This window comes from Lepidochelys olivacea (assembly GCF_965140295.1).
Source record: "Lepidochelys olivacea isolate rLepOli2 genome assembly, chromosome: 4".
In the NCBI taxonomy this organism is placed as follows: domain Eukaryota; kingdom Metazoa; phylum Chordata; order Testudines; family Cheloniidae; genus Lepidochelys; species Lepidochelys olivacea.
The window spans coordinates 147,108,801-147,133,517 of NC_140414.1; the positions used below are offsets into that span (position 1 = coordinate 147,108,801).

Here is a 24,717-nt window from a genome sequence, read left to right on the forward strand (position 1 = left end):
GCATCCTGAAGGCCCCCACAGCCCTTTACAAACCAGAATCACTCCGCCTGCCTCTGAAATGCAGCCACTTCTGGGGACTGGAACACAGCAGCTGTTTAATAGCTCACAGCAGCACAACACAACAGTTTAGGACATGATGGGAATATGAATACAGTGTTCAGTATGACAGGGGTTATTTTAGGCCAGCAGGATGTATTTTCCCAAACTGGAATTTGGCCAGGACACTGGGATCCACCCTGCTGTCTTTGCAAAAGGATCTTCAGGCTACAAGTGGTGATGATCAAATGCAAGTACTCCACTTAGGAAGGAACAATCAATCGCACACATACAAACTGGGAAATGACTGCCTAGGAAGGAGTACTGAGGAAAGGGATCTGGGGGTCATAATGGATCACAAGCTAAATATGAGTCAACGGTGTAACGCTGTTGCAAAAAAAAGCGAACATCATTCTGGGATGAATTAGCAGGAGTGTTGTAAGCAAGACACAAGATGTAATTCTTCCGCTCTACTCTGCGCTGATTAGGCCTCAACTGGAGTACTGTGTCCCGTTCTGGGTACCACATTTCAGAAAAGATGTGGACAAATTGGAGAAAGTCCAGAGAAGAGCAACAAAAATGATTAAAGGTCTAGAAAACATGACTTAGGAGGGAAGATTGAAAAAACTGGGTTTGTTTAGTCTGGAGGAGAGAAGACTGAGAGGGGACATGATAACAGTTTTCAAGTACATACAAATTTGTTACAAGGAGGAGGGTGAAAAATTGTTCCGATTAACCTCTGAAGATGGGACAAGAAGCAATGGGCTTAAATTGCAGCAAGGGTGGTTTAGGTTGGACATTAGGAAAAACTTCCTAACTGTCAGGGTGGTTAAGCACTGGAATAAATTGCCCAGGCAAGTTGTGGAATCTCTGTCATTGAAGGTTTTTAAGAACAAGTTAGACAAACACCTGTCAGGGATGGTCTAGATAATATTTAGTCCTGCCATGAGTGCAGGGTTCTGGACTAGATGACCTCTCGAGGGCCCTTCCAGTTCTACGATTCTATTATCTCAGTTTTACACAGTACCCCCGGAACTGTGCTGGGGCCACCAATCCTGAACTGACGGAGACAAGAACACACCCTATTGAAAGATGTGCCTGGATACCATGGGGAATGGCACACTCGAAGGAGATAACATAGATCCTCCCCATCTGCTGCAGCATCCTGGAGTTTCTTTGGAGATTTCCAAGCAGTTACCAGGCCAGTCCTGCTAGGCTAAATCCACAGTCTAGTGAATGCAAAGCATTTGATGGTCTCTGTCTATTGTGCACCCTCACTGCTGTATCTGAGGGCCTGAGAGGGGTGGAAGCTGGAGTGGCCAAAGTAGAATCTGCTACTCAAATGCAGCCAACGTTGTTCTACAGAGCCCACAACGGCCCTCACATTCCATGAGGCGGAGGAGTCCTTTGGAAGCCACAGGTGTGATAAAACCCTTAACCACAGGAATGCTGGCTGGGAAGAGACTGGACACTGGCCGACGTCACAACCCATGTCATGGCTCAGCATCGCTATCCACCGACACTCACAGCAAATACAATACGACTGCTTCCGGTGTTTTTCCTGCTCGGTAGCCAGGCGGGCACGTTCTACTTCTGCCCCTAGAGGAGCACTGTCCACAGCAGTCCTGATGTCCTCACGAAATAGAGCTCTTTGCTTTTATTGGGACATTTTGGGGGTTTCTCTTGTCGGACTGACCACCGGGGTGGTTATGTTTAGAGCTGACTGGAAAATTTAGTGGAAACGGTTTTGACGGAAAAAAATGGTTTTGACAAAACTGAATTTTTTTTTTACAGACTCATCTCTCTATTTCAACCAAATTACCCAGGGTCTATTTTTTTTTTAAAAAAAACCACTGAATTAAAATGTGACCATTTTCCTAAAATAAAATGTTCTGAAATGGAAGTTTGGGGGATTTTCTGTTATACAGGATGGAAGTTATCTGACACTTTCTGCTTCTAACTTGCACTCCCACTTGCCAAGGGCACTTGGTTACTGTTCGACATTTTATCAGAGAAGTTCTTCAATGTCCTAGTATGTACTGGTTTTGTAAAACGCCCAGTATATCCTTTGAAGAATCCAAGGATAATTTTATGGAAACTTTCAAATTTGTTTTCATTTAGAAGTGTTTGAAGCACAACCAGGTTTTGTTTCTCATTCAAACTTTTTTTGCCATTTTTTTCTGATTTAAAAAATATTGAAAACATTTATCAAGACAGTTATTAAAAGTTATTTACCCAAAACCAGGGTTTGCTAAACCATCTCGGCAATGTGTGTGTGTTTGTTCATTTTTTGAAATAAAAAAGGCACAACACTTTGATCAAAAATGTTCCTTTCTTGCAAATTTGCATGGAATTTTTTATTTAAAAAAGACCATCTTTTACAAAACCAAACCAACTCGGATCCCTGTTTATTTAAAAAGTTTTGACTTGCTCTAACTTCAAGGTTAATTGTCCGTGGTGCAAGAAGATTGGCATCAAATGCCAAGCTGTTGGCACTCAGATTTTTATCCTTCTGCCCATAAGTATCGGATACAATAAATCATTCTGAAATGTGTTGCAATACTCTCAAAATGCTAAATACAGATATCTTGACTTTGCTTGGGCTTCAAAATCAAGTCCTTTGTTATTTTTTGATAATCCACCTGACTGGGCCTAATAAGGGCTTGTATTAATGTATCAAAGATAATGGATTAAGTGAAGTATTTGTGGATCATTGTAGGCCTGGCTTGGCATGCGGAGCTGGATATGGGAGAGGCCTCATTTCTCAGGAGACCAGATTAGGGAGGTAAAGGGATCAGCGGGCTGGGAACAGAATATCGGTACTAGCTATGATAAGGGGGAGCACCCAGCGAACCATGTTCGATGGACAAGCTAAGCCCGGAACATAAGATGAGTTAAAGAGGAAGTCCTGCATGGACAGTGCGTGGCCAGAGCGTGCTGTGCGGGGATTGATTGCTACAAAGTGACCAAGCCAAGCCCAAAACGTGTGGTGCAATGTATAGTCAGTGCAGTGTAATGTGTAAATGTCTGTAAAGGAAGAGGTTTGCTGTGTAACTTTGGGCGTGTGGTACGCCCTATACCCGCCCCCTACGCTCGAGTCTGATCAGCTGAGCATAGTTGTGTGGTACAGCACATAGAGGAACCTGAGGGATGAGGCTGGACCAGGACTGAATTCTTGGGGAACCGAGTGGAAGAGGTCTTGGGGGAGCTCCAACAACCAATATCTGTTATTAACTCATTCAGAATGGCATGGCAAGCTAACTACAATTTGCAATGTGCTATTAACTGCTGCTTGAGGAGTTGTGCAATAGCTTCACTGAACAAAACAAGGCTTAACAGTCCACACAGGAAATCTTCTCCGTTTAACTGAAGTCCACATGGGCCAACTTTGAACCCGCTGGCACTGAACCAGGGGCTTTATTTTCTTGGCACCTCTCAGCTGGCACAGCCATGACTGCAGTATAAACAGTGGTGAGCCGTCAGATCCTGGGCTGCTCGTGTCCCGTACTCTCTCTGCAGCCCTTTCAGATATCTGCGCTCTTGATTGAGAGTTTTTCCTCCCTCCCAAATTTTACACTCCTTTCGTGGGCAATCAGGAAGCTCGTGTGGTATCAGTAGGTTTTTTGCATTCTGTTTCACACGTTTATTGTACGTACGTGGCTGGTACCTTTTCTTTGACAGCCTCATTTACGCCTGGCCAGAGGACAAGTCACTTCCATGTGACATGTCTCAGTACTCCAATGGGTGCTGTGGGTTATGGTAAATATTTCCAGCCTTCATCCTGTGTGAAATGTTCTTCACACACAATTGCATATGCAATCATTTAATCTGGTATAGTTCCAGGATGTTTTTGTACTGAGAAGTGCCGGGCTTTTTTTTCTTTGCCATCCATCTAGAATTACTCTCTCCAGTTCTTGCAATGCCAGGTCATTTTATGTTTCATGTTTGAGACTTGTCAGATTTTGTTTCGGAAATGGTATAACTCAGTGGTTCTCAAACTTTTGTACTGGTGACCCCTTTCATATAGCAAGCCTTTGAGTGCAACCCCCCCTATAAATTAAAAACACTTTTAAATATATTTAACACCATTATAAATGCTGAAGGCAAAGTGGGGTTTGGGGTGGAGGCTGACAGCTCGTGACCCCCCATGTAATAACCATGTGACCCCCTGAGGGGTCCCAACCCCCAGTTTGAGAACCCCTGGTATAACTGAATTATATTTACCTCTTCCTAAAGCATCCTGCTCTCACTACATCAAACACTGCTTAATGGCATCTCTCCAAAATGTGGCTTTTGCTGATTCGATGACTGCTATTTGAAACCAACTTTGTTTTCCGTTTTAACATTGGCGGGTCACTGATTTCCCTGTCTATGCATTCTGACATTATAATGCACTGAGTTTCAATATCTCTTCTGAGAGTCACTTTTCCTCTGTTTATTTCCAAAGTCCCAAACAGGGCCGGATTTACACCTTATGCACCCCAAGGCCCAGCATCTTCAGTGCCCCCTGCCTACAGCTGACCTTCATGTTGCACACAGTTTTACAGAGGTAAGGTGCACCTAGAATGCTGGTGCCTCTTGGCACGTGCCTACTATGCCTAGTTGGAAATCTGACCCTAGTCCTAAACAATCTCTCATAGATCCTTGCTTTGAGAGCTGCTTGGAAATGTTTCCACAAGACTTTTTCATTGGAAAACGCCAATTCATTGAAACTGAAGCTATTTGCAGGAAAGGGCTGGTTTTCCCCATTTTGAAAATTAGAAAAAAAACCAACCTTTTCTAAATTGTTAAAACGGGACTGTGACAAAGTTTCTCCTCTGCTTTGGTGGGTCCTGCGCTTATTGGCGGATTTGCTCACCTCAGAGATTCACGACAGAGATTCACGCTCATTTTGGCCACTTTTGCTAGTGGCTCAAACCTGCCGTTCGCTCAGCTAACCTCATCACTGACCAGCATGGGAAAAAGGAAGAAGAACAATCCCAGCAGTCTCTGCTGATCCACCATGTGGGTCGGGGAACAGCCCAAAGACCTTCCCGTCTGGTGGAACCCACAGTCCAGGTCAACTCCTCCTGTGTCTGATCAGGAGTTGGGAGGTTTGGGGGGAACCCAGGCCCGCCCTCTACTCCGGGTTCCAGCCCAGGGCCCTGTGGAATGCAGCTGTCTAGAGAGCTTCCTGGAACAGCTGTGTGACAGCTACAACTCCCTGGGCTACTTCCCCATGGCCTCCTCCCAACTCCCAACTCCTTCTTTATCCTCACCATAGGACCTTCCTCCTGGTGTCTGATAATGCTTGTACTCTTCAGTCCTCCAGCAGTATGCCTTCTCACGCTCAGCTCCTAGTGCCTCTTGCTCCCAGCTCCTCACATGCGCACCACAAACTGAAGTGAGGTGCTTTTTAAACTCAGGTGCCCTGATTAGCCAGCCTGCCCTAACTGATTCTAGCAGCTTCTCAATTGGCTCCAGGTGTCCTAATTAGTCTGCCTGCTTGAATTTGTTCCAGCAAGTTCCTTCTTGTTCTGGAACTGCCCCTGTTACCTTACCCAGAGAAAATGGCCCTGCTTAATCTGGGACTAATGTATCTGCCTTCTAACCCTCTCCTGTAGCTGGAGTGTGAGTTAGGGCAGCAAAGCTGAACAGCTCAGCGATCAAGCACCCAGATTCTTGAGGTAGAGATCAAGGAAGTCATAGATTGAACAGTATGGGCCAGATCCTTATCAGGTGTAAAACCGGATAGTTCCACAAATGATTAATGAGGATATATACCAGCTGAGGACCAAATTTTTTTACAAAAAACGCAAGCATTCAGTACAAATACATTTTTTGCTACTTTATTGTAACACTCTCTGGTAGCCATCTGGCCTGACTCTGTCACAGGGACTTTCAACATTTTTTGACAAAAACATTCTGTTGTTTGGGTCAAAATGACTTTTTGTTTCAAAATTTAATTGAATTTAGAGTAAAAAATGTAATGACTAAATAAATAAGCAAAAAGGTCAACATCAAACTGAAACATTTTTACTGGCAAAGCCTGATGTGGTGATTTTTTTCAGATTTTTGGTTCGTGAAAATGGTTGAGATTTCGATTTTTCTTTGTAATTCGACACGGGATTTTCTTTCTTTATTTTTTTTTGTAGTCTCTGAAAGTCTTGTGGGATGGGAAACCTGTTTCCCAGCCAGCTCAGCTTGCTTTTTAAATGCATCGAGACCCGACACAACTCAGATTCTGCAGCAGTCACATCAGCACTGTGTCCTTCAGCTGTATGCTCATCAGCCAACCCACAGACACATGCAGCCCACTTTTGTGCAATCATTGGGCCTCTGGTCATTCCTCAATGAAGCCTTCAGGAGGGAAAAGCTTGGGAGCCCTTTGCTGTTCCTCTGCCTAGGTGTGGTTCCAATCCCATGTTCACAGTGGGTCCTCCTAGGTGTTTTTGGCCAAACAGAAGTTCCTGGGCTCACTGCAGAGGGAACTGGAGGGAATTCTCAGGCCTGTGCTGTACAAGAGGTCAGACTAGATGATCTAGGGCCTCCTGGGCCTACACTTCATACATCTCTGAACCACTGAATACACCCCATTCTCAGTTTAAGCGTAACGCTAATGCACCGAGGCTGCAGCGGGCAAGTGCGGAGTCTAACGGAGAATGCTAGAGGGAGCTGTGGAAAGGAGTGAGGTATAGTGCTGCTTCCCCCATGCACAAATGCCTGCCTTGACAGGGGAGGGATACTGTACGCAAGCAATAGCCCTCGACTGCTGACTTCTTGGCTGTGTTACATGCCCGGCCGTTTCTCCTGAGATCCCCGGGAGGTATTAGCAGCTGTTTCGAAGCACCACCAATCCATTAGCAGGAGTGAGTGGAAGAAGCACTTATCACCTTCTGGCCTTTGGCTTGCTCTAGCTCGGAAAAAAACTGCCACCGGCACGTGGAGCCTCCAGCTGCCTATTTGCAGGGTCGGGGTTAGCAGTGCCCGGGCCAGGAGTAACCCCCAGCTCCAACCATTGCCGGGGGCTAACCAACAAGTCCAATGGTCAGAGTCCACTAGGCCCTGCGAACCCAAAGAGACTCAGAGATTCCACGGCCAGAAGGTACCATTGTGATTGTCTAGTCTGATCTCCTGCATAGCACAGGCCAGAGACCTGCCCCACAATAATCCCTAGAGCCGAGCTTTTAGAAAACCAGCCAACCTTGATTCAAAAATTGTCACTGATGGAGAATCCACCACGACCCTTGGTAAATTGTTCCAGTTGTTAATTACTTTCCCCGTCGAAAATGCCACCTTATTTCCAGTCTGAAATTGTCTAGCTTCAACTTCCAGTCATTGGATCGTGTTTAACCTTCCTCTGCTAGATTGAAGAGACTGTTACCAAATATTTGTTCCCCACGTAGGTGCTTATAGACCGTGATCAAGTCACCCCTTAACTTCTTTTTTGCTAAACTAAACAGATGGACCTCCCTGAGTCTATCACAACAAGGCAGTTTTCTGATTCTTAAAGAGTTCTCATGCCTCTTCTCTGACCCCTCTCCAATTTATCCTCATCCTTCTTGAACTGTGGACACCAGAACTGGACCCAGCATTCCAGCACCAGTCGCACCCGTGCCAAACGACTGACGGGCTATCCAGGGATGCTGCTGGCCTCACCCGGAAAACCTGCATTAATTCAGCTCACCCACCGACAGGCAATCGGAAACTGTCTTTAGGTATAAACTTGGCTGAACTTGACAAGTAAACAGTCACCAGCAGCAGCTGTGGTGTGAGAGATTCCCAGCAGCGCGTCGGCTCACTGGCAATAGCCACCGTGGTTTCTGAGAGGTGGCAGGCTGTGCTTCCCTGATTCCCTGGCCGCATGCTAAGAGACTGGCACTGTGTGCTGGCCAAGGGCCATGCTTCTTAGTGAGGCCACAGCAGGCTCTGTGATGCCACTGTCCTGTTACCCGAGCAGAGCCGAGATCCCTCTGCAAGGCACAAGCTGATCCGTCTGCATGCACCTGGAGTGCCTGGCACGGCTCGCCAGCTAGGGCGCGGAGCAACACTGCTGGGCTGGGAGCGAGCGTTCAGCAGCCCAGGGGACAGCTGTGGGTTTGATCTGCATGACTGGTGCAGATGGGGATTGTGCCATTGACTTCAATGGCAGCAGGAGCAGGATCTGTGTCACCATCCAACACGGCTCCCAGCCCCACCGTGAGCTCTTCTCCCCAGCCCAGCCTCTCTGAGCTGAATCTGACCCCCAACCCCCTCCGCTCTCCTGACCCCCAATCCCCTCTGGCTCCCCTGACCCCCAACCTCTCTGGTCTTCTATCCACCACCTCCTGTACTCCCTCTGATCTCACACCCTCTCCCTCCGCCCTCCAGCCCCCTGGCCTGCTATCCCCCTACTCCCTTACTCATGACGGTTCCCTGCTGGTCCAAGCTAGAGTCAGAGTTTAAGGCCCGAAGGGGCAACCAGAGCACCCAGTCAGACCTCCTACATAGCACGGGCCCACCCGGCACCCGCACACGAAACCCAGCAACTGAAATGAGTCCGAAGTATTACCGCCTGCAGGAGACTGGCCGAGTATGTGCCCCAGGCAGGGAGTAGGAAAGACTGAGGCACACCAGTGCCCGAGGCCGCCACGATAGCAGAGAAATGGTTACATGAGCTAGACCCAGATAATCCTGGCAAGTGATCCGCACCCACACACTGCAGAGGAAGGGGACCCCCCCCCCCGGCCCAGGTCCCTGCCAATCTGAGCAGGGGGGAAATTCCTTCCTGACCACACACACGGTGATCAGCTAGACGCTGAGCATGTGAGTAAGAGCCAGCCAGCCAAGCACCTGAGCGAGAGAGACGTGCCGCCATCCCTGAGCACGGCCCTCCCCGTCCTGTGTCCCATGTCTCGCTGTGGCCATCCCTGATGGTTCGGAGGAAGGAGACAAATCAAAACAAAACCCAGAATACCCTGGGGTGGGGAGGAGAACACATCTTCCTGATCCCTGCAGATGACTAGCTGGGCCCTGAAGCATGAGATTTTAGGAACTTAAGATATAAGGTGGAAGGGACCCCACTCCCAGGGCTCTAGAGCCTTCCCCCCCCCAAAACCTCCTAGTCACCTCCTCATCCCTCTCCCCCATTCCCCTCTCACTTCAGCTTTGCTTGTTCTCTCCCCTTCATATAACTCCCTGATCAGTCATTTCACTTACACACACTTTCCCTCAGCCGTCCATCTGGGACGTTTCCCCTTCCCCTGTCTCTCTACCATGTCCCAGCACACCTTTAGCCGGCAATTGCCTTTCTTGCTGGGCAGCGTTTGTGTTGCAATGCCTGAAGAGAAAGGAATGGGGTCAGACAGGGAATCGCTGTCCTACCGCCAGCCCTGCTGGGCTTTCCAGTCCATGCAAAGGGCTGTAATAAACAGGCTCTGAGCTACCACCAGCAGCTGCTCAGAGCACAACAGTTCAGTTGCTGAATCTGTCACCAGACTGAGGTACAACCTGTAACAAGTCATTTGCCTGGATTTCATGTGGTTTCAAGTGAAACGTTAGGACAAACACACACCAAGACCCCATATGGAGCAGGTGTTCAATTCTTCCTCCTGGTCGCTCTCGGTTTAATTGACCACAGACTGTCTCGGGGCTCAGGCAAAGAAATGAAAATATCTTATGTTTCTAGAATGCCCTTCGCTCCCCAAAGCTCTTTGCAAACTAAAACCATCACTGTGATGCAGCCCCCTCTGGGGTGGAATGTGGCAGCTGTTTAACAGGTAGCACAACAGTTTTGGGTGGAAAGCGTAGGAAACTGAAATCGCAAGGAGCATGTGGGCTGACAGAATGTCATTCCCTAGCCAAGCATTTGGGCAGGGCTTTGGGATCACATTCGCCACCTTGCAAAAGGTGTTCAGAGGTACCAAGCTTATCGGAAAGGGCAGCAGCTCCAGCAGAATAGCGCCCCCAGACACAGTACTTCAGCTCATAGAATAGTACCTACGGCATCAACAACCCCACTCACCCGCTAGCGCCGTGTGGCGGAGGTTTCCTATCCAGGTACCAAGCTGGCCTGAGTCACCTCCCTGAGCTTGGGAAAACTGCCTTGGTCACGAACCGAAGCTGGATGCCTCCAGGCAGACTAGATCCCCATCCAACCACCATGGTCGGTTTGTATTGGGTTCCAATTAACAGGCCGAATCTCTCCCTGGGGTAAACGGAGCGGGAGTCGGCAGAGTTGTATGTAGCTCTTTGCATTTCACAACTGGTGTAACTAACCGCGGCTGTCTTCTTTCTGCCTCCCCAGGGAACTGGGAGCTGGCCATTGCTGCCAGGAGCAGTGCCAAGGCAGGGGCACAGCCAGGCACCAGTGGAAAGGGGGGAGCGAAATTTGGGAGGGAGGGAGGAAAAATGCTCAGTCAAGAGCGCAAATAGCTGACCAGGCTGCAGAGACTAGGGAACATGAGCAGGATCTGACGGCTCACCACTGTTTATACTGCAGTCATGGCTGTGCCAGCTGAGAGGTGCCAAGAAAATGAAGCCCCTGGTTCAGTGCCAGCTGGTCCTCTTGCCACCCGTCCCCTACGGGCTGGCTAAGCCCCCCCCTGTGGAACTGATGGCAAAGCTCACACTGGGGGACCAGAGCTATAGCAGACAAGGCAACTTTGCTACAGTTACGGGGTAATTTCCGCTGAAGACACCCACTCCCCCTGAACCCTGAGACACCCTCCCCCTTCGCCCAGTGCCCTCAGGCTCTGCTCTCCCTGCCCCCTCTCCTCCAGCCTTCGGCTGTGCAGTGAGAAAGCGGCCCCTTTCTGAGCAGGCCTGGAATCGGAAAGACACATTCAGATGCAGTTCCAAGCCCTTGACCCCGCAGAGCACATCCCTGTTAAGAACAGCGTGCGCCTTCACGCCTGGCAGACGGGAGGTCACGGAGGTTAGAAGCATGCTGCTGGGGGTACCAGGCGGATTGGCCCTGCCGAGCATCTGCAGCGGCCTCTCCGGAGCTAAACTTTAGGGGCACTGCAGGGCGGGGTGTGGAGGGAGCTGCTCATTGGAGGTGCCTTTGATGGCTGGGAGACCTTCAGCTGAGCCAGATGGAGGAGGAGGAGAAAGCAAGTGTCTTATGGTGATCTCTAGCTCCATCGCGGGAGGGAGGGTCTGCACCAGGTTCCCAAAGGCAGAAGCCGTGGGGGCAACCAACTAACCAGATTGAACATGGAGCTTGACGAGTAAATGGGTGACATCAAGGGCTTGCCTGCGATGGCAGTGTTTGGCCTCGGTGGCCCAGGAGGCCCCTGTCAGTCCTGCGTCCCTGGTCTAGTGAAAAGATCCTCTCCTTGTGGGTGCAGCGAGGCTCAGAGGGATCCCAAAGTGCCTTTCAAATGGCTTATAGAACAACTTAACCAACGCCAGAAATGCAGCCACTTCTGGGGCGAGACACAGCAGCCCCATGGCCACAGCACACAACAGTTTAGGAAGCAAAGGAGACTCCTCTATTCAGCTGAAGCCACAAGGGAAATCCAGAGAGGGAGAATGTAACTCCAGAATCTGGCGAAGGGAGCGAGGCTCCCAGCCCTGCCCCCGGGGGAGAGCCAGGGGATCCTCCGTGGGCAGGACCTTGGTTTGCCTTCTCAATCACAACCAAAAGACAGGCCCTCCAGCAGCACAGTGCCCCCTAGCAGGGGGCAGAGACTCCGAGGAAGGAGCCACCCATGCCACGTCACCCACTCCATCTCCGGCAGCTGCTGCCTTTTCCTTGGAGAGCTCTCAGCCAAAGCCCTGCCCCTGCCCAGCCCGTCAGCCCAGAGGGGAGGCAAATCAGCAGGCTCGGGTCTGTGTTCAGCACCCGCTGGCACTGACGCACTAACTCCAGGGAAGCCTGGACTCCCAGCAGTGCAGCAGGGGCTCCCCTGGCAGCTGGTGGCCAGGATACCAGCCATATTGTAAAGCGTCAATCGAGAGGCAGTGTTCCCTAGTGGCTACAGCCTCGGACTCAGGAAACCTGGATTTTAGTCCTGGCTGTGCCACTGACCTGCTGTCTGACCGCTGGCAAGTCCCCGCCTCTCTCTGGGCCTCAGTTTCCCCTCTCCCCTGCTGCCTGTTCAGACCGTCAGCTCTTCGGGGCAGGGACTGACTGCTGCCTCTGTGCAGGTGCAGCTCCTAACCCAGTGGGGCCCTGGTCCTAGTCGGGGCCTGTCGCTGCTCCTATGATACAAACAAGAACTCAGCAGTGGCAAGTTACTATTGAACTAGTGTCGGGGGAGCAGCCCGGAGGTCCAGACGGTCGGCCAGGAGAGGCATCCAAAAATTACTTTTTCTGAAGCTTTGGCTGAACGGTCAGAAACTTTTCAGCTTAGAAAATGGGCAGGAAATTCCACTGGGCTACACTCAGTGCCTCTCGCTCAGGTCCTCTGCCATCCACCCTCAGCCACAGCTCCCAGTGAAGCCAGCGAGTGAACCAGACCCCCGCATGCGAACAGCCTCGAGCGCTGGATCCAGATTGGGATTGGGAGCTAAGGCGTGATTAGGGAGCGAGCCAGGTGCTGCAGCCCTGGGCGCTCAGCCGCCACTAAACGCCAGAGGTGCGCACAAGACCAAGCGAGCCCCTCCTACCAACCTCAGTGACGGTGGTGAGGCCTCTCTCTCTTTCATGCTGTATGGCTAGCAGTCCCCTACTGGCAGCTGTTTGGGGGGGGGCGGGAACCAGCCCTAGGGACAACCAGATGGAGAGTGTGGGAACCCCCCAGTCCTGATAACCTGCCCCAGGAAACAAAAAGCTCTATGCAAGCAGCATGCATGGCCAACATGCCAACACGTCTGCTCTTGTTGCCAAGAAGGCTAACAGCATTTTGGGCTGTATAAGTAGGGGCATAGCCAGCAGATCGAGGGACGTGATCGTTCCCCTCTATTCGGCACTGGTGAGGCCTCATCTGGAGTACTGTGTCCAGTTTTGGGCCCCACACGACAAGAAGGATGTGGAAAAATTGGAGAGAGTCCAGCGGTGGGCAAGAAAAATTATTAGGGGAGTGGAACACATGATTTACGAGGAGAGGCTGAGGGAACTGGGATTGTTTAGTCTACAGAAGAGAAGAATGAGGGGGGATTTGAAAGGGGGTTCCAAAGAGGATGGATCTAGACTGTTCTCAGTGGTAGCAGATGACAGGACAAGGAGTAATGGTCTTAAGTTGCAGTGGGGGAGGTCTAGGTTGGATATTAGGAAAAACTTTCACTAGGAGGGTGGTGAAGCCCTGGAATGCATTACCTAGGGAGGCGGTGGACTCTCCTTCCTTAGAAGTTTTTAAGGTCAGGCTTGACAAAGCCCTGGCTGGAATGATTTAGTTGGGGATTGGTCCTGCTTTGAGCAGGGGGTTGGACTAGATGACCTCCCAAGGTCCCTTCCAACCCTGATATTCTATGATTCTATGAACACGCATGACGAGGGACAGAAAATTTCTTCTGGGGTGCAGCCCTGAATGCTGCAGGACCTCATATTGGTTGGCGTGAAAGGATTCGATTTTTTGGGGATGCAAACGTCAATTTCATCGTATGCACATAAACCGGTGAAAAAAGGTCTCCACTGATAGTCTTGGACATTTGTAGCGAGGTAAAGCAAGAAAATGCTCCTTGGGAACTTATTCGAGTTCGATTTGAGGATATTTACTCTGTATATTTGGACATGGGATATTGACAATTTGTGTTTTAATGGTTATAAATCTTTAAAATCTCAGCATCTCCTCTCATTAAATAATTACTCTGACCCCCCCGCTCCATCTCCCACATCTGAGAAAACGAACATCGATCAAAATAGGGGAAAAATGCTTCTAAATGAACCTCAGTATTACTCAACGACATTATAACAGAATAAAAATCGCATTCTGCTAAGCCTAAATAAAGCCCGTGTTGCATCCTGAAGGGAGGAGGGGCTGGTGGTGAAAACCTGGGATGGAGGACACCTCGGTCCCAGGGGCAGACCCAGCACGGGAGTCCCGGGTCCCGTCAGGCAAGGTCTGGGATTTTAGTGGATGACAAATTGTACTTGTTTTAGTTTTTCTACAAAAAATCCTGAAGATTGACTTTTCCTCATTGTTTGATCTCCCTTCTCCTTTGCTCAGGGGAAAAATGGAAAAAGGGGCAGGGAGAAAAAAAATCGGGGGGGACTAAACCAGTTGCTAAAAAAATCAGGGTTTTTTTTAACCCTCCATCCCCCCCTTTTTTTTTAATGAGAATTTTCTCCAAAATTTGTCATGACAAACATAAAAGGAGGGGAGCCATTTTCCCCCAAGAAAAGTTGCCCAGTTTCCCCCTCCCCTGTGGAGCCTGAAGTTAATCAGCAGCAGCCTGGCCCTCGCCCTCTGCTGCAAACTGGCTCTGGGCTTGGTCTGACGTCCCTTTTGCCTCCTGGCTTTGAGCCTCCCTTCCCCCTGCGGCTGCCCAGGGCAAGGCAAAGCCCTCCTGGCTGGACTGGGCGAGGAGGGGAACCCTGCCTGCTGAGCCCGGCCCCTGCTGTTGACAGCAAACACCAGCTGCTCCGCGGGACCAGTTCAGCTCCGTGTGAGGCAGAGCCTGACCGGGGCGTTCTGGTTTCCCTTGAACTGGACAAGGAGATCACAGCACACAGGGCAAGGGGGGCAGTCAGGCAAAGGGAAGCGTGTTTCAGGCCTTCCTGATCTCAGAGCAGCTGTACAGAACAGCAGCCGCAGCATCCTTCCCCCTCCCTGGCTCCTTCCCCCCACGAATCCGATACCACCTGACAAGCACCCAACACGTCCCGGAGACAGGGGCTGATTAGTACCTAACCCTACTGTACAGCGGGAGAAACTGAGGCATGGAGCGCTCCAGAGCACCAGCTACCACGCTGATTAGTGTGCGATGGCTAGCCAGCTAGCTTCCAGGTATTCATTATTGCTATTGCACCTAGGGCCTCAGTCACACACCAGGCCTCCTGGGTTCAGCACTGTACAAACACAGACAGTCCGGGCCCTGAGGCGCTTACCGTCTAAGACAAGAAACAGCAGCTGGCGAAGGACAGACTGAGGAGGGGACAGGGGGCCCAAGGTACCGATGAGCCGATACGTGCCTGCCTGGAAAGCTGCTATCACAGTGCACACCCGCTGTTTAGCCGTAGGCAAAGAGAGCCTGTGTCTCCTCTCACTTCCACGGGTGTAAATCAGGAGTAACAATGGACTCACCCGAGCACAGAGCTGGTGGAAGTGCGAAGAGAATCAGGCCCAGCTGGTCTTTTTAGGAGCACACTCGGGCCTGCGAAACATGCACCCACCGGTTTTGGCACCTGCACTGAATTACTGGGGCAGATTCGGCCCCTCTGCTCTGTGCCCACAACCCAGGGGGCTGGGTGGATAAAGTCTTTGCCCCTGGCTCATGCCACAGGTGGCAAGCAACTGAGGCTCCGGACTGGGACTGAGGAATTGAAGGCTCCCCCACGCTGCTCTGGCAGGGAGGGACCAGCTCTAGGGATGAGCAGGCCGGTCTGTCTCCAGAGGCCCTTTCTTCACAGATTGCCAACAAGGGGCCGTTAGTGCAAGGGGCACACCTGGACAGAGCCTCCCTTCCCTCCAGACTCAGTGCTCAAAGTCCACTCAGGAGCCATCACCTGTCTGGACTGATGGGCTGAGTTGGAACAGGTGCCTTAGAGGGGGAAAAGGCTCTGTAGCCCACCCTCACGCTAGCCAGGTCCCTGCAGATTCCTTCCCAGGTGACTGGTACCCCTGCATCCCTCGCCACTCGGCATTTCACAGCAGCAGGGCACACAACTCAGATCCTCCTGTTCCAAAAGCCACGCCTCTGGAGCATCTCCGGTAGCTGTGTGCAGTGCAGGGCCCATGACACACGCTTGAGCAGTTCTGATTCCATCCAGTGGAGGGTGGGGGTGCCGCATACACACAAGCCAGTCCATGGGATGCACGCAAGCAGCAGGGGCTGCTGTCTGAGTGGTTGGGGGGAGACTGGTTTTGTTTAAAGACTTCAGGTCATCTGTTGCTTCTGCTCAGGAAGAAGCCGTGACCTGGGAGCTGTGGACATTTGGTGTCACAGTGCCCGGTCCAGGGCTGAGTATTACTCTGAGAAGCTGTCACGCTGGGCTGACGTCAGGCAGCCCGGAGCTGCTGGGACCTCTTCCGGGAGTTCTCCTTGGGCAAGGTTAGCCGGGAGCAATTGCAGGGCAGGGGACTTGAGGCGCTGACTGTGTGGGTGGGACACAGACACGCAGGTCTGCACACAGAGACAGCCACGCACACCCAGACCTGCAGTCTGCATGTGTCCAGAGGCAGAGAGGAAGACAGGCAAGTAAACACACACACACACACAACTACATACACAAACAGAACCTGATCTCTCTCTCTCTCTCTCTCTCACCCACCCACAACACCTCAGGAGGGGGGGCAATGGTGGAGACTGCTGAGTACTTTGCCAAGTGACTTCTATACACAATTTGGGAGGAGAGAGACTCCTTTGCCATCTAAAGTTTCTCACTGAGCAATCCACTTTCTGGGCCTGATTCTGTTCTCATGTACACTGGTGTAGATCTGGAGTCACTCCATCGGCTTTGCTGGAGTCACTCCACATTTATGCTGGCGTCGCTGAGAACAGAACCTGGCCCAGTGCCCTTCTCTTTGGGGTAAATGTCACTCTTTTACTTCAGTATGAAACAGCCTCCCAGATCCCGAGCCTCAGTGTGAACACCAGGAGTTATATGAAGCCAAGGGGTAGGTGGCTCAGCCCCAAAGCCACAGGGAAATGGTGCCCTGGCACCATGGCAGGGTCACTTCCTCTCAGCCATTCTGGGCTGAGGGTGCAGCTAACACAAGGAGGAGGCAGAAGACAGAGACTAAAAGGGTCCCTGTCCTAGAGGGAATTAAGGACTCCAATCCAACAGGCCCCATGTACACCCCAGGGGGGAAGGGTGACCCCCTGAGCTTGCAATACAGATGCCCTCAGTTGCCAGGGTTTGCGGAAGGATACCTCCGTGACTTCCCAGAAACGTGTACCGGGCTCGGCCCTTCACCTGAGGTGCATCCAGCCATTCAGAAAGGACAGGTGGGGAAACTGAGGCACAGAGCAGGGACGTGACTTGTCCAGGGCCATAGAGCAGGGGAAAGAACCCAGGCGTCCAGCTCCCGCACCCAGCTGCCTGCTCTAAACACTAGATAACCAGCCGGATAGCCAGGGACAGCTCTGGCTTCACAGTCAAGGCTGAAACCACACAGGCCTTGGGGGGGCCTCAATGCAAAGAGCTCAAGTCCCCATAGCTTTCCCCCCTCCTTGCTAACCCCCCCATACACAGCCCCTGGCTGGGTGCTAGCGGGGCTAACATTATGGAGGTGGGGGGGTGAGAACTGCTGCGGGAGGGGGAGCGTTCTCGCCAGTCCCCTCCCAGCACAGCCCCCCCCGATGGTACTCACTCAGCCTGGGGTTGGTGACATAATTCCTGGTGACGGCGTGGGCATGCTCCTGGGCCCCTGCCAGCGCTGCTGGGTGCCCACCGAGCCTCACCTCTACCTTGGCAGTCATCGCTGGGCACAGCTGGGGCGGGAGGGAGCTGGGGGTTTTTATAGCAGAGGGTTACGCTCTCCTGCTCATCCCTCCCAGGCCCACACCGGTCAGATCCGCCCTTTCCCGGCTGCTTCGCTCTGCCCCGCTGGCCCTGGCGTGGGTTAGACCTGCCCACACAGGCCCCTGTTGACTGTAAACTAGGGCAGCCTCAACACCTGGCTGGGAGCCCCAGACCCCGTGTGCAGGTGAAAGTCACCTGAGAGCTCCCACCTGGGGGTGGCTGAGTGAGGCTGCAGCTCAGGGCTCTGCACTGAGCTGTGTGTGTCAGGAGAGTTGGTGGTTGTGTGTGTGGCAGGGGGTTGTGTACCTGTGTGCTGGGGGAGTAGGTGGTGATTGTGTGTGGCAGAGGTGTGTGTAGCCGTGTGTCGGGGGAGCAGGTGGTGGTGTGTGTGGCAGGGGGTTGTGTAGATGTGTCTCAGGGGAGTAGGTGGTTGTGTGTGTGGCAGGGGGTTGTATAGCTGTGTACCGGGGGAGTAGATGGTGGTGTGTGTGGCAGGGGTTGTGTAGCTGTGTGTCTGGGGAGTAGGTGGTTTGTGTGTCGCAGAGGGTTGTGTAGCTGTGTGCTGGGGGAGTATATGGTGATTGTGTATGGCAGGGAGGTTGTGTAGCTTTTTGCCAGGGAGTAGGTGCTGTTTGTGCAGCAGGGGGTTGTATAGCTGTGTTTTGGGGAGCAGGTGGTGGTTCTGTGTGGCAGGGAGTTGTGCAGCTGTGTGTCAGGGGAGTAGGTCGTTGTGTGTGTGGCGAGGGGTGTGCAGTTGTGTGTCAGGGGAGTAGGTGGTGGTTTCATGTGTGTCAGGGATGTGTACAGCTGTGTGGCAGGGGAGTAGGTGGTGGTTGTTGGATAGTTGTGTGCTGGGGAGTAGGTGGGTGTGTGTGGTAGGGGGTTGTGTAGATGTGTGCATGGGGAGTAGGTGTTGGTTCTGTGTGGCAGGGGGTTGTGTACTTGTGTGCTGGGGGGAGTAGGTGGTAGTTGTGTGTGGCGGGGGGGTTGTGTAGATGTGTGCAGAGGGAGTAGGTGGTTGTGTGTGTAGCAGGGGGTTGTGTATCTGTGTGTCTGGGGAGTAGGTGGTGGTTGTGTGTGTAGCAGTGGGTTGTGTAGCTGAGTGTTGGTGGAGTAGGTGGTTTGTGAGTCGCAGAGGGTTGTGTAGCTGTGTGCTGGGGGAGTATATGGTGGTTGAGTATGGCAGGGGGGTTGTGTAGCTTTTTGCCAGGGAGTAGGTATTGTTTGTGTGTGGCAGAGGGTTGTGTAGCTGTGTGTTGGGGGAGGAGGTGGTGGTTTCTTGTGTGGCGGGTGTGTGTAGCTGTGTGGCGGGGGAGTAGGTGGTGGTTGTGTGTGGCAGGCGATTGTGTAGCTGTGGTCAGTGAGTAGGTGTTGGTTGTGTGTAGTGTGGGGTTGTGTATCTGTGTCCTGGAGGAGTAGGAAGTTTTTGTGTGTGGGTGGAGTGAGAGTTGTGAAATTGTGTGTGTTTGGAGGAGAAGACAAGTGTGCATATGTGTGTGTGTAGGAGGTTTTGTAATTTGTGTGCATGCAGGGAGAAGGGTGTATAATTGTGTGTGCTTGTATAAATGGTTTTGTGTGTGTGTGTAGGGGAAGATTGTGTAACAGTGTGGGTGGGAAGATGGTTGTGTGTGTGTGCGCACACATAAGTGAAAGATTGTATAACAGTGTGGGCGAGAAGGTGATTGTGTGTGTGTGAGTGTAAAACTGTGTGTGGATGGCAGCATGGTCAGTCTTTGTGGAGCTTTCAGCACGGCCCAGCAACCTGAGCACCGGCCTGCGAGCCAGGAATAACCCATTCTGCCACTGCCTCCCTCTGTGGCCTTGGTCCAGTCACTTAGGGCTCAGTGAGTCCCTGCCCCTGGCGGGCACAGTGGGGCGGATACAATGGGCATGTGCCCTGTGCCAGGTCCCAGTGCAGTCCCAGTGGCAAGGCGGGTATGAGACCGAACTGGACTGGAGAGAGGATTGACGAGAACATAAGAAGGGCCAGACTGGGTCAGAGCAAAGGCCCATCTAGCCCAGTCTCCTGTCTTCCGACAGTGGCCAGGGCCAGGTGCCCCGGAGGGAATGAACAGACCAGGGCAATTAGCGAGTGATCCATCACATCGTCCTGGCCCAGCTTTTGGGCTGGGGCAGGTGGAGAGAAAGCAGCACCTTCTCCAGCTTTAATTTCTACGGCTGGAGGAAAGCGTTGTGAGAGACCCTGCGTGTGTGTCACTGTGTGGATGTGAGGGGACGCGTGTTCTGCATTTTATTTCCCTAGGACGGTCTCTCTGCCACAACAGGGCCTTAAAGGCTCCGTCTCTTATACACACCCCCTACTCTGGCCCCACATCCCATCTGCCAACCTGGGTTGGCTATTGTCCGCTCACTCGCAAACGCCGGCTGCATGCATTGGTTTGTTAGTGCAGGGTTGCACATGAGCACTGGGTTGCTCCGGTGTGGCGGGTTGACAGCATTTATCAGATTTTAATAGTCAAAAGTTGATATTTCGCTGAGCTGGTTTATAGGGAGGGGGAGGGGACATTGGGGACATTGTTTCCATTTTTTCCCCTTAAAAAAAGTCGAAGTGGGCAATGTTGCTGGCGTCCTGACGTTCAAACTGTGGGACTGGTTCACAGCGATCGCTTGCTCTGCACACTTGGAAAGCAAGGAGGAAAAGGCAGGGGGGCATCATGACATCACTTTTATTAACCATCAGAAACCACGTTGTTCATTAAAGTTTTACATACAGTACTTATTTTTTTCTTTTTCAAATTGTACAAGTTACGATAAATTTCCAGGATTTATCTCTGGTGTTCGAGACTGTTAGAACTTTGTGTGTGTGTGAGAGACAGAGAGAGAGGGCGGTAGGGTTACAGGGTTATTTCCTGAATGGTTGGGGTTGCAGATTTCAGATTTGATGGTGATTCTTTGACTTGTTAAAGCAGACGTCTGAACATTTCTGGAGGGGACGCTAGCGACTTTGGAAGGGTCTCTGTGTGCAGCAAGGAATAAGCAGCAGTACCAGCTGAGGGTCAGGATTTGAGCCAGGTAAAGATAGGAATTATCCTCTCCCTCCAGCCAGGAGTTTTAGGAAAAATATTTGCCATTTTGTTCCAGGTCCGTTAGTGGCTTTCCTCCCCCAGTATATTACTTTCTGCAAAATCGTCTCCAAAGTATGGATGGTTTGTTGGCAGGGTTTTGGGGGGTTGGTTCGTTTGTTTTTTTTACATCCGAACTTGTGACATTTCAAATGCTCACAAAGCCTAATTTTGTCACAACATTTTGAAATTTCAAAAGTTTGGAGGCTCTCTTGCAAGAAAACCGGCCCCTGTTTGGGGTGAAAGTTGGCCCTTTCTTCCTCGAAATTTACAAGGACAAAAAACAGCTCTCAAAGTGCAATGTGTTAGTCACCAGATCGGACCATTTCCCCCAAATTAGAACAAGACACGAGAAACCTTGCAAAGTTGTCAAACGTCCTCATGAATATTTCCCAGGCCCTTATTCAGGGTTTGGAACAAAGGGACTGCTGTATTGGAGACGACTGTCCGGTCCTGGATCTTCTCTCAGATAGGGGCCAGCACCAGAGAAATGTGTATGAAACCTGCAGCAGGCAGATATGGGATAATCTGCCCAAAAGAGAAGGTTCTGCTTTCCAATGCCCCTCTGTGAGAGAATCCTGGCCCTAAAGCACGAGGATTCTATTTCTGCCAAGTTTGGGGCCTCCAGGCAAATATGAAATTCTTCGTATTTTAATTACAGGATCCGTGCACAAATTTTGCCGCACACGGCTGTGTCAAAATTCAAAAGGTCGGAAATACTCCTCGCCAGGAATAAACCATGAAATGCACTTGAACATTAAAAGGAAACGGTTTGCTAGCATAAGGCCCCGATTCTAGATGTTGGTTTTCCAGACAAACAGATTGCAAACAGAGCTGGAGGGAAAATGAAAAAGAAAAAAAAATTGCAAAAAAGTGTTTTGGGGGGGGCGTGTCTCGTTTTTTCCTGTCGAAACACCATATGTCAACCAAAAACGTAATAAAAAATGCTGAGCTTTGCAAACCTGCCCCCAGCACCAGAGCTTGAAGAAAAACATAGGAGGCAAAGTGTGCAAATGCTGCTGTGATTTTTTGTTGGTGCAAGTCAACCAAAAAGCCCAGTGAAAAGTCAGATTTGGGGAACTGTAAACCAGCAATAGTAACAAACCCTGATAAGAATAGAGAGATGTGGTCTAAGCAAAGGACCGGTGCCCAAATCCTCAAAGGGCGTAAGGTGCACCTTTGAGGTTCTGGGGCTGGGACAGAGAAGCTCCTTATTCTGGGCTCTGCCAATAATGTCTATGACTTTGGGCAACTCACAGGCCCTTCACTGTGCCTCTGTTTCCCCATATGTGAAAAAGTGATAGTGATACTTTCCTACCTCCCAAAAGTGCCAATTCACTAATATTTGCAAAGTGCTCAGACAGTGACATGCACGATAAATATTATTTCATAGATATTGATCTTTTTTTAAAAATGAGTGAAACCTCTTTATAAAAACATTTATTTTAAATATTTCCCTTCAAAATAGGGGGAGGAGTTTAACACACTGGCTAAGGGTAAGAGACTGGTCCATATAGAGGAAAACAAGTTACTCCTGGGAGCAGCTGTGGAGCTGGTCACTGAGTTAAAGCAGTATAGATCTGTGCTTTTAGTCCCTCATTCAGCAAAGCACTAAATCACATGCTTAACTTTAAGCATGTGTATAAGTACTCTTCCTGAACTGGGGCCTGGGGTTTGAAAGACGAATGGTTGACCCCACTAATGACCCTATACGGGTTTACAAACAGCAGTTAACAGGCATGGGTAGGAATTAATTTAGGCCAGAGATTCCTTATATGAAAAGCACCACAGAACCCTTGGCATGAACTGTACAGGGCTTTGCTTTTACCTAGAGCAGGTGGGGAAAACGCCAATCAGTTGCGGCCAGCCAAGTAACTGAGCTGTTAATATTTTCTATTAACCACTTCTGGGTTTTGACCAAAAAAATGGAACCAAAAGCCGAGGGAGCGTGGATTGAAATAATTGGTTTCTGGAAAAACTGTTCTGTTGTTGAAAAGCCAAAATTTTTACTGCACTTTTGTTGCAGGAAAACCGGGACCCATGCGAAAATTTTCCATGAAAACAGGCCCTTTGGTGGGAAAGCCAGTTTTGCAAAAGGTATTTCGACCAGTGCTGCATTGATTACCTCTCCAGGAAGCCCTTAGGGTTTTGATTTATACGCCCCAGGATGAGAAATTACCTTTCCACCATGTGGGGGATTTAACCCTGTAGCTTTACAGTTACAACCTAGAGTCTAGCCTAGGTTCACCCACTAAGTGACACAGGAAGGTGTCTCCACTCTCCAGTGCTTATTATTCCCCACCTGATTCCTGAGGGGCAGCATTTCTGGCACAGTGGACACGGCACAATACTATGAAATGGCAAGTTTGCTACCCTCCCTCCCCGCCCCATCCTGGGCCCGTGGCAGCTGCTGTGCGGTAACTCAGAAGTGCCCCCGCTGTCCCAGCCCAAACACTGTAACAAACCCTGAAAGTGCCGTGGCCCCATTGTGCTAAACACAGAGAGCGGAGCAGGGGAAGGGGGATGTAGATAGAGGATGGGGAGGGGATGGCGAAGGGGGGGCAAATGAAGATAAAAAGAGGTGATGGAGAGAGGGAACGGGATAGCTGGGAAGGGACAAGGGGATCAAATCAGACAGAGCCCATGTTAGTGTGTAGCTCAAGGGGCTCCTCCCATCCCAATTGCCACAGGGTGTCATCAATCTTGGTACTGAGGATATCACCTCAGCCCCCATTGCAACCTGTGTCACCGCCCCGCCCCACCATGACCTCTCTCTCCCACCCGGCGGGTGGCAGCCCTCCATGCACAATCACTGACTGGATCGCAGGGGAAAGCCACCCACCCCCAAACATCCAGGGCAGATCCTGTCCATGGTGACAGTGGCATCACTTCCCTGAAACCAACAAGGCATTTGCAGCTGGGATCTCAGTGGGCACTGGGCAGGGTGCCAGGCGGGTGAGGTCAACTGGCACCTTGCTAAGGATTCCCTGGGTAGAATGCGAGCGTGTGGGTATCATCCGTCCCTCTAAGGGTTAATCTTTGCACACCCCTGCCACACACCCCCATCGGCTCCCACGACTCGGCATATAGTGCACAAGGCTCCGTCTGGGTGAGCGAGTCGACATGGGTGTCATGAGATAAAGTGGCATGGGCTCCGCCCAGCGGGCTACGCAGTGGGATGTGCCCTAGACTCCAAAGTCCACTCCCTCCTCATCACCCCAATGCAGGGGCACCCTGAGCACTAGCAGGAGTGCTGGGTTTGGGTGCTGTGGAAGGGGGGTGGCTGGATCCGACCAGGCCAAAATAGCAACAGATCTGGCTCGATCCATTCCTGCTTCCCAAAGCTGGGCCTTTAATGCGGGAGTGGGACAAAGGAGGCGCTCGACTATGCCCCTAAAGGTCATGGGTTCGAGTCACACCTCTCGAGTTCACCCAGCTGCGCAATGGCTGCCCGATCACACAGGGGAGAGCCGCCAAAGGTGGCTTGCCTGCTGGCCACATCATGCCCTTGCGTCCCGCTGGCTGTGAAACTGACGTGCCTGAACTGCGTCAGCCCCGCCAGCCATCGGCTCCGGGGGCCTTGACTTTGACAAAGGCGGAGTGGCTGGTTGATTTCGCTTGCCAGATACCCCAGAATGGGCTGGATTAGCAGGCTCTGGCCTCAGCCCCTGTGCTGCTGGCCGTGCAAATGCAGGCCCCGCCTACGGCCCTGATCCTGTGGGGTGCTGACCAAACACCGCTGCTGAGGACGGCAGATTTCGACGGGGTTCAAAGCCGTGCTCCTTCCCGAGAATCGTCTGCGCTTCAGCCCTCCGCAAAGCCAGGTTTCCTGGCTGGAGGCAGCCGGGGGACCCTCCTGGCCCCAAACCCATCTGCAACCTCATGGCAAAAGAGCCTTCGCCGGGACACTCAGCAACTTCCTGCTGAGCTCTGAGCCTGAGAGGTGGTGGGACGTGGGAGAGAGGGATGAGGCGGGGGGACCCCTTAGAGATAGCAAGGCCAGGCCAGGCCAAATGCCATGCTGAGCAGCAGACAGCAATCCAAGCACAATACGCCACCGGCCAAAGC

General features: G+C 51.4%; 1 protein-coding gene across 2 annotated transcripts in view; it reads right to left on the reverse strand.

Annotated features, from left to right (window-relative positions):
• Nucleotides 1-17,523, reverse strand: part of ATP6V1B1 (ATPase H+ transporting V1 subunit B1) — a gene marked incomplete at its 5' end in the record, with an annotated part of 79,697 nt that extends 62,174 nt beyond the window's left edge. Inside the window, one exon of one of the 2 annotated variants that reach the window (XM_084625604.1) lies at nt 17,415-17,523. In XM_084625604.1, coding sequence (XP_084481730.1) covers nt 17,415-17,523 — 109 coding nt within the window. The remainder of the gene's footprint in view (nt 1-17,414) is intronic. The other variant, XM_084625605.1, reaches the window with a different exon arrangement.
• Nucleotides 17,524-24,717: the final 7,194 nt, after the last annotated feature.